The sequence below is a fragment of the Nicotiana tomentosiformis genome, chromosome 9, assembly GCF_000390325.3.
Source record: "Nicotiana tomentosiformis chromosome 9, ASM39032v3, whole genome shotgun sequence".
NCBI lineage: Eukaryota > Viridiplantae > Streptophyta > Magnoliopsida > Solanales > Solanaceae > Nicotiana > Nicotiana tomentosiformis.
The window spans coordinates 2,876,172-2,886,580 of NC_090820.1; the positions used below are offsets into that span (position 1 = coordinate 2,876,172).

General features: G+C 37.0%; 1 protein-coding gene and 1 pseudogene across 1 annotated transcript; both read left to right on the plus strand.

The window, feature by feature from the left end:
- The first annotated feature begins 276 nt into the window (after positions 1-276).
- On the plus strand, positions 277-10,094 carry LOC117275947 (putative late blight resistance protein homolog R1A-3). The gene is made up of 2 exons (XM_070185970.1): positions 277-1,466; positions 10,004-10,094. The coding sequence occupies exon 1, from the start codon at positions 649-651 to the stop codon at positions 1,450-1,452; it is 804 nt and encodes a 267-aa protein (XP_070042071.1). The 5' UTR covers positions 277-648; the 3' UTR covers positions 1,453-1,466; positions 10,004-10,094.
- On the plus strand, positions 5,282-9,744 carry LOC104092903 (putative late blight resistance protein homolog R1A-3; annotated as a pseudogene).
- Positions 10,095-10,409: the final 315 nt, after the last annotated feature.

The window sequence follows — 10,409 nt, forward strand, 5'->3', positions numbered from 1 at the left end:
AAATGCGGATAATCTTACGTTAATAGCCGAAGCCGAGCTGAGCGAGCGACGACGACGGCGCGAGGCTTGATTTCTTCTTAACTCTTTAAGGGCTACAAGAAGAGCAATTATATATATACCCACCAAAAATATCTTCCTCTTCTAATATGGGACAATGTCTCATTGTCAAGAGGGGAAAACTTAAAATTTTACTCAAAATTTTATTTTTCCTCCATTTTCCATTCACTCTCATTTTAAAGAATATTTCGTGTTAAAAACAAAAACCTCAACACTCTTATTATACCAAATCTAGATACTTCCCATCGATTGTGTATTCAACTCTCTCTTTTGAAAGCTTTTATCTCCAGAGGACCATCTGCTGAGCATGTTAGGTCTTTCTTATGTTTTTCTACAAAACAAAAAGGAAGTGAGCAGCTTGGCTATATCCGAATCCTCCACAAAGCATTTCCACTGGTTAGGGTCTTGGATGTTGAATCCCTCAATTTCACTTTCTCAAAGGATTTTCAAGAGCGATTTCATTTGAGGTACATAGCTATCTCAGGTGACTACTATGCTCTTCCGGCCTTCTTTGGTAAGTTTTGGAATTTACAAACTCTTATTCTTAATACAAAAGCATCCTCCATTGAAATAAAAGCAGACATATGGAACATGCTACGGTTGAGGCATCTGCACACCAATGTTCCTGCAAAATTGCCGCCTGGTACGCAAACAACAGATGAATCTTTATGCCTACAAACACTGTCTAAAGTTGCACCAGGAAGCTGCCGAGAAGATGTGCTTGTAAGGGCTTGTAATCTCAGAAAAGTGAGTATTCAAGGAGAAATGGCTGATTTTCTTGAAATTAACAAGGGTGGGTTCAACAACTTTCAAAAACTAAAGTGCCTGGAACAATTGAAGCTGTTGAATGATGTTGGCATGTCCAAGAGCAAAGTTCTTCAACTTCCTCCAGCATTTCTCGAGTTTCTACGCAGACTGAAGAAGTTAACTTTGTCAAATACAAAGTTTGTTTGGAGTGATGCGAATAGACTAGGGCGGTTGGAATGCCTTCAGGTTCTAAAGCTGAAAGGAAATGCATTTAGTGGGACGGCCTGGGATTCAGAAGGTTTTAGCCAACTCAAGGTATTGTGGATTGAAAGAGCAGATTTCGAAACTTGGAAAACTTCAAACCTTTCATTCCAAAGACTTAAGTACCTTGTTCTTATATCTTGTGATAAGCTTGAGGCTGTGCCATTTGAGTTTGCTGGTATAAGTAGCCTTCAAGAGATGACACTGGAGAACACAAAGAAGGCGAATAAATCTGCAAAAGCCATAGAAGGCAGGAAGATAGAGATGCAGGAACTCATGCAAAAAGTTGCAGAAAGAAAATCTGGAACAGATAGTCAAGCTCCAGAGAGTTTCAAATTCAAGCTCACTATATTCCTCCCTGAATCAGCTGATTGCGACACCACATAGTGAAGTTTAAAAAGGTCAGTCAAATTCATTTTATTTTGAGATGATTTTAAATCTTCATTATGTTTTTCACCAAGTGTCTATACATTCTTCTTTATTAGAAAGAGATTGCATCTGTATCTTCTATATGATTATGATATTTGTTATTCATTTCGTAGAATTTATCTATATGATATGTCATATGTGTGCTTCATTTAGTAGAATGTCAACATGTTTGTATTTTTCATTACTATATAATTCCTCAGACATGTATAGCAATTCATGAAATTCTATTATCAACTAGCCCTTCTAAATACTAATATTGTTTCCCCTTAAATTCTTGATCGAGCACACTTTGCTAAGAGATTTGGACTGTATTGCTAGTCGACTAATTATATTGCTCTCTTCTGCAGGAGAGCATCAGGACAACTTTCACCTTGCTGGGAGCTTTGGGGTCTTTGATATGGTGCAGCCGCGTGCATTTCATGTTTTCTGCAGTCAAGCCGTCGTTGGAAGATGAAGGCTCATTTTTTATATATAGTATCTTGAGCAGTTAATCACTTCAGAGTTTGACTAGCTAGGGATGCAGATAGAAGTATGATTTATAAGTTCTATTGGTAGTAGAAAGAAAACATGATTGTAGAAGCTGTTCTGCTCCCCAATCGCGATATTCCAGCTGACAGAAGAAAACTGCTGGCAGAGACTCAGCTTATTGAACCATATAAGGTATAGTATGGCTAACATGGAGGCCTGATTACTTCCATGTTACTCAAATTAGTGGGACAGCACAGGCACTCACCTCTGAGGTGTCTAATGTTGTTTTACAGAAGAAACACCTCTTAACCGCTGTTTATGCTCATAACACTAAAGAGGAAAGGAGGGAGCTGTGGAGATATCTGAAAAATGTAAGCACAGGGTGTACAATCCCATGGTTGATTATGGGAGATTTTAACTCTGTCCTAAATATGGATGACAGAATAGGAGGCAATCCTGTTAGTTTAGCTGAAATTGTGGAGTTCCACTCTTGTGTGGAAGCTTGTTAGCTTATAGAACTGCCTCAACATGGGAGCAAATTTACTTGGAATGATAAGCAAGGGGAAAACAGAATTTATTCCAAAATTGACTGGGTGTTTGTGAACCAGTAATGGCTGGATCAAATGCCAGACTATAGTGCAAATTTTTTAACAGAAGGCATAAGTGGTCATTGCCCTGTCTAGATTGCTCTTATTAATAACCCCCGGAAAAGAAGACAATTTAAGTATTGTAATGTATGGGCAACATATCCTAAATTCATGAATATAGTGAAGGAAGAATGGCAGAATCCAGTAGAGGGATGCAGCATGTTTCAGATAGTAAAAAAGCTTAAAAGTTTAAAGAGTAAGCTCAGACAACTAAAATGGCCAACACTTCAGAAACATCATCACAGAAGCAGATGAAGATAGGGACAAGCTAGCTTGAATTCAAAAAGTGCTCCAAAATGATCCAATAAACATGGAGCTGCAGAAACAGGAGAGGGAGGAGTATCAAAAATTTAGGAGATCATCCTATTTAGCATAAATGTCTATGCAACAAAGAAGCAAGGCAACATGGATCAATTGGGAGATGAAAATAATAGATATTTTTATTCAATGATCAAACATAAGAAACTGCAACATGCCATTATACAACTTAGAGATAAATATAACTGCTTACAGGCCGAACAAGAAGCAATAGCTGACATTCTAGTAGATTACTATAAGGAACTTTGGGGGAAGAAGGAAAGGCACAGAATAAAAGCTTTCAACAGTATTTTGAGGAGAGGACAAACATTAGCCATAGAGCAGCAACTGGAGCTGATCCAACCTTACACAGAGAAGGATGTAAAACAAGCCATGTTCAGTATAGACAGCAACAAAAGCCCATGTCCAGATGGTTATGGCAGTGGTTTCAACAAGGCAACATGGAGTGTAATTGGGCAGGAGGTAACTAATGCAGTGCTGCAGTTCTTTGAAAATGGAAAACTGTTACAACAAATTAACTCTACTATAATTTCCTTGATCCCTAAAGTTGAAAATCCACAGAATGCAAGCCAGTTTAGACCAATTTCTTGTTGTAATGTCTTGTATAAATGTATTTCTAAGATGATATGTGTGAGACTAAGAAAGGTAATCACACATGTAGTGGCAGATAGCCAGGCAGCCTTTGTTGAGGCAGATCTTTAACTCATAATGTGCTAATCTGCCACGACTTGTTGAGACACTATAATAGGAAAACATCTCCTAGGTATCTTATGAAAATTGCTTGAAGAAAAGCCTATGATACGGTAAGCTGGGACTTCATTGAAGAGGCTCTTAACGGGCTGGGATTCCCAGGAACTTTTGTACAACTACAAGGTTTTCTATCAAGGTAAATGGTGAGAGCTATGGGTATTTTGAAGGGATGAGAGGATTGAAACAGGGTGATCCTATGTCACCGCTGTTGTTTGTTTTGGTAATGGAGTACCTCTCAAGAACCTTGAAATCAATAAGCGAGCTTCCAGATTTCAGATTCCACCCAATGTGCAAGGCAACAAAACTTAATCACCTTATCTTTGCCGATGATCTGATGGTGTTTTGCAAGGCAGATATGCAGTATATCTCAAGGGTAATGGAAGCTTTAGACCATTTCAGTGAGGTGACAGAGCTAGTAGCAAATCTAAACAAGTCCAACATTTTCATAGCTGGAGTGGATGCATATTTCAAAGAGAGAATATTGGAAAAGACTGGATTCTCAATAGGTACCTTGCCTATTAGATATCTGGGACTTCATTTGTCCTCTAAAAAATGGAAAAAAGTGGAGTGCTACCTCTAGGATTCATAAACAAAATAAGTACCTGCACTAACACAATAGAATTCATATATCATTGACGCATACCTCTAGGCCCTCCTTTATCTTGGAAGAAGTTCTCTTAGCCCATTCTGAATAAATCTTGGTTGAACGATACAATATCATTGGAAAGATAATTGGCGAGCTCTGCTACTTGTATATTAACTAATGCAATAGCTGTATCTCTGTATTAATAATATATTAATATACTAAGCCATGTTATTCATTAACTGATGTAACTATTGACTTTTGAGGCCTATGGGAATGGATTATAACCTGCCAATATGATAGCCCCTGTTACTAATAAAATACTGCAACCATTGACTTTTGGTAACATTTTGATCCAGTCCATATACATTAAACATGAGTTTGGTCGAACCATAATTATTCATGCTGATATTATTTTTTCCTAAAGAGAAAACCTTTCCTCCTTCGGACCTTTATGCTGATATTAATCTTTTCTTCTTAATTAGAGTTATCATTAGAAGTTTTCTCCTACTGCAAACTTTGGTCTTTATCAGGTATATTTCAATGAACTTTCTAATTTCACTTAACATGTTACGTCCGAAAATTTTGTTCATGCATTTAGTTGGATCAAAAGATATATTTTATTTTGTTGATCTGATCATTTTTGTGACTTTTTCAATCTCATTTTACCCCTGAATTCTCTTTTCCCTTAGCATTTTAATTATATTTACAACTCCTTTTGCTCCTTTACAGGATTGGACCTGAAACTAGAGATACAATTTAAAAGAAAAAAAAATAAAGGACTACTGATCACGCTTGCTTCATTGGAAGACTGAATATTAACTTTTGATTCCTTTTCTTGTTTTCAAAATGTTTAAGTTGGCTTCACTTGCAATTTGAAAGTCATGTTCTCATTTTGCTACAATTAATTATCTTTGTTTTGAAAATAGGAGGTTTGTGAATTTAGAGTCAATGCCTAAAGTCGTAGCAACATTTATAATAAAGTAACAAAATAGGAGGTTTGTCCAAAATGGTACAGAAGGTCTATAATCTTTCACAAGAACTGTAGCTTCTAACAGTAGATATTGAAAGACATGAACAAAAATGTTGCTCTGAATGAAACTAATATTCCAAGAGTTTGATGAATATTCGTAGCGTCTAACATGCATTTTCTACTTTATCTACAGATGATGGCACATACTGATATTTATGATATGCTAGATCACCTAAGAAGGATCAAGAGTGGAGGTGATCTGAATCGTGTCAAGATTGATCAAATTGTGACACTTGAAACGGAGCTAAGATTTTTTACAACTTTCCTCAAATACCATCATGTTCTTTCGCATGATTCCTTAGTCAAAATTACAAAGAAGGCCCAATTGATTGTGGAAATGCTTCAATTAGTTTTTCATGGTAACATAGATGAATGTAAAACTAACCTTAATGTGGAAAGGCTATTATCACATTTGCTAGAATTCAAGGAAGATAATACCAGTCCAAGGTCCAATTATGAGCTGGATAATTCCTATCTGTCAGAATATATGGATTACCTCGACAAGAATCTAAATGATGTGCCGAGGTATCTAGTCAAGTCTGACCCTTTTTTGAGGAAAGGAATCAAAATCCTTCAAAAGACAGATTGATTTTTAAAGCAAGTGAAAATCATTCAAAAGAAAATGAGATTTTTGAGATACTTATATGCCACGGAGATAAATAGTTACGTTGACCATGAGAAGCTGGAAGGTCTGGAGACTCGAATTCAGTTCATGGCTGACAGTGTGGGGCAGCTCTGTCTTGCTCTTTGGCTTAATGAGGATGGAGATGATACGACTCATATTGAGGGTATGCCTCCTTATCTATTAACCTTGGTTGTGATAGTGGAGCTGGAAATGAAGAAGATTTTTGTCTGTGAACTGAAGGCTTCAAAGTTTAGTCAATCAAGAACTTTCAAGGACAAGAAATTTCCAAAAGGATTTTCACATCATCTCTACAATTTTCTAGTGTGCCTCAGAAAACAAAAGTTTAAGAATTTCCATTCTAATGTCTCTGCTCGAAATATTGATGTGGCAATAGAGTTCTTGTTGGTTTTTCTTGGTGATGTTCCAAATCATATTATTAATGGTAAGAGGTTGAATGAGGTATTGGAAAAGGTTGTAGCTCTTGTGGGTGATACAGTTTTTGTAATTCAAAATCTGCTTGCGAGCTCTACAATAAAAGATAGAATTAGAAAAATTAATCTTGGATTGATACATATACTAGAGGAAGTTGAAAATTTGAAGGCAAAAGTGGAGATGTACTATATATCATTAGAATTCACTCCTTCTCAGTTTCCCACAGTTGGTGCATTGAGCTTTCTAGATTCTCTCCTAAGGAAATTGAATGAGATATTGAAATCTGAAGTTGGTTCAAATTTCATGTTGAAGCCTCATATTGTTATTTTAGAGATAGAGCTCTCGTCTCTAACATCCATTTTCAGAGATGTTGCAAAGGTGCACCCTGAACATGAAATTCTTAAATATATTCAGAGGTGTACTATCAATTTGGCATATGAAGCTGAAGTTTCCATTGACTCTATTCTTGCTCAGTATAAGGCTCATTGGCATCTTTTTTTCTCACTTCCTACAATCTTAAAAGAGATCAAGCATATTAGTGCAGATGTGAGCGAGATTTGGTCGGAGAACATTGCTCTTAAGAACAGCTCTGCGGTAGAGCCATCTAAACATATGCCATCTCAACATAGCAATCTTGCGGATGATGAGGAGATAGTGGGTTTTGAGGATGAATGTGAAAGAATAATTCAATATCTGATTCGAGGTACAAATGAGCTAGATGTCATCCCAATTATAGGCATGGGGGACAAGGGAAGACAACTATTGCTAGAAAGGTGTATAATAAAGATATCATTGTCTCTCACTTTGATGGTCTAGCATGGTGTTGCATTTCCCAAACATATAACCGTATAGAGTTATTACGAGAGATCTACAATCAATTTTCCGAGAGCAAACTGGTAGATGAGGATGACGAACTTGCTCACATGTTGAAGAAAAGCTTAACAGGAAAGAGATATCTCATTGTCTTGGATGATATGTGGGATGTTAAAGCATGGGATGATTTCAGATTATCTTTCCCAAATGATAAAAACAGAAGTCGAATAATTGTAACAACACGACTTGAGGAAGTGGGTAGGCAAGTCAAGCACCATACTGATCCTTATTCTCTTTCATTCCTCCCACTAGATGAGAGTTGCAAATTGTTGCAGAAAAGAGTGTTTCAAAACGAAGGTTGCCCGCCTGAACTACAAGATGCGAGTCTAGCAGTTGTAGAAAGATGCAAAGGACTGCCTATAGTGATTATCTTAGTAGCTGGAATAATAAAAAATAAGAAAATGGAAGAAGCTTGGTGGCATGAGGTTAAAAGTGCTATGTTTTCCTATGTTGGTGAATTTGAAGAATATAGTCATGCAACTATGCATCTAAGTTATGATAACTTACCCGATTATTTAAAACCTTGCCTTCTTTACATGGGGATGTTTCCAGAGGACACAAGAATTCCAGTGTCTAAATTGATAAGTTTATGGATCGCGGAAGGCTTCGTGCAGAACATTGAATCTGGGAGATCGATGGAAGAGGCAGCCGAAGGTTACTTGATGGATCTCATTAGCAGTAACGTGGTAATGGTTTCAAGGAGAAGATATAACGGTAAAGTCAAATACTGTCAGGTTCATGACGTAGTGCTTCACTTTTGCTTGAAGAGGAGTAGAGAAGAAAAGTTTATGTTAACGCTGAAGGGGCATCCTAGCCAATTTCAACATTTGGATTGGAAGGAAAATCGACTGAGATTTGACATCACTGATGAGCTTTCCGAGATTGCATTGGTGGGCTCCAAAACACATAAGCCCTTCCATAAACATTTGAGGTCACTGATAACAACCTATGGAACCTATGAAAGAATATTTTTAGATTGGAATCCCTTCCCTCAGATTAGTAAATTCAGACTTCTTAAGGTCTTGGATTTGAGTTGCAATAGAGTGGATCGTTTGTCGTCAGCTACATTACGTCCATTAATTCACCTGAAGTACCTCGCAGTTTACACATTTGATTTCGATTTCCATCCAGAATCACATCTGCACCATCTAGAAACTATTATAGTGAAGGGAAGTGGTCGTGTATTGTTACCAGCAATTTTTTGGAAGATGCAAAAATTAAGGCATGTTGAGTGTTATGCTTCTTTCGATTTGGAAAATAATAAGCAGTGGATCTTTGAAGAATCCTCTAAATTGGAAAATTTGAAGACATTAAGGAAGGTTGAATTTCCAATTGATGATGCTGATTGCATGGATGTTTTATTACGAAGGTGTCCTAATCTTCAAGAACTTGAGATCAATATTTCTAGCAGCGAATGGTATTCTGCAGAGATTTGTACTTCCATTCCCAAATTGGAGACTCTTACACAGCTTCAATTGCTTGACCTTTGCTTTCGTGGCAGAAATATTACTGTATCCGAGCTACATTTGCCTTTAAATCTTAAAAAGTTGGTGCTTTATGGTCCCAGTATAGTAAGCACGGCTTCCTTGATTGCAAGACTACCAAGTCTGGAGTATCTTGAATTAATGGATTGGAGACGTGAGTCGGAAGAGTGGTGCCTCGGAGATATCACGTTTGATAAACTTAAGTTCTTGAAACTGGTGGACTTAGGTATCGTAAGGTGGAATGCCTCAGAGGCATCTTTTCCCCAGCTTGAAACACTTGTTTTAAAAGGGTGTCACCAGCTTGAGGAGATCCCCCTAGACTTCGCCGATATTCAAACACTAAAACAGATTAAGCTGATTAGGTGCGAGAATCTGGAGGCTTCAGCTTTGAAAATTAAGGAAGAAGTCGAAAATATTCAAGGAAACGACCTTGTTAATCTCATCATTATCAAAGTAAGTAGAAACATGACTATCCTATGTGCTGTTTTGAGTATAGACGTTCATCTAATGTGTGAACAATATGTTCAATTCAGGATCGGTGGGAATATCTCCGGAAGCTGTTTTGTCACAATAACACGGTATTGTTTCAGTTTTACCTTGTTCCTTCTTTTTTTCAATTCGATGCTCCACTTCTCTTAATTGCTCCTTGTCGATCTCAAAGTAACGAGAATGTGTTTGAATTTGAAAATTGCTTAGGTAACTGCAGCAAGAGCACATGCAGATTGGATGGATGTCTTTCTTGGATAATTCTTGTAGCCATGATCATGCTAAGGCCTATTATGCAGCTGGCGGAAACACCCATCCTCTTATATTTTGACACTACTACTGATTTGAGGCTGTGCCATTTGAGTTTGCTGGTGTAAGTAGCTTTCAAGAGATGACTCTGGAGAACACAAAGAAAAGCGAATAAATCTGCAAAAGCTATATAAGGCAGGAAGACAGAGATGCAAGAACTCATGCGAAAGTTGCAGAAAGAAAATCTGGAACAGATAGTCAAGCTCCAGAGAGTTTCAAATTCAAGCTCACTATATCCTATCCCCCCCCCCCCCCCCCACATATCATCGGTATCTTCTATATGATATGTGTGTTTCATTTGGTATAATGTATCTATATGATATGTGTGCTTCATTTGGTATAATATCACCTTGTCTGTATCTTTCATTACTATTTAATTCCTCAGACATGTATAGCAATTCATGTAAATATTTGTTTCCCCTTGAATTCTTGATCAAACGCATGCACTTGCTAAAAATTTGGATTGTATTGTTAGTCCACTAAATTTCCTCTTTTCTGTAGGAGAGCATCAGGACAACATTGCCCTTGCTGAGAGCTTGGGGTAATGAAGTATTTGATATGGTGTGCATTTCATGTTTTTCTGCAATCCAGTCATCTGATGAGATTGTTATATTTAGAAAACCAGTTTGGCTTTTTTTCTCATTCAATCTTAAGTTTAAAATTATTCTCTATGGGATGTTTTCTTTCTCAGTTGTAAAATTGTTTCCATGTTTCCTATTCTGTTATGCTTGTATTTGCTTTGTTTCAAGTATTTTTGTTTTGTTGAAAGACATGTTATTACAACCAAGTAAAGTGTTGTGTGTTTGTCTAAGCTAAGTTTTATTTTCTGCACAACTATAATCGTGTCCATACATTATCCGTCACTATATATATCCTTTTTTTTTCTTTCCAAAAACCTGTGAATATT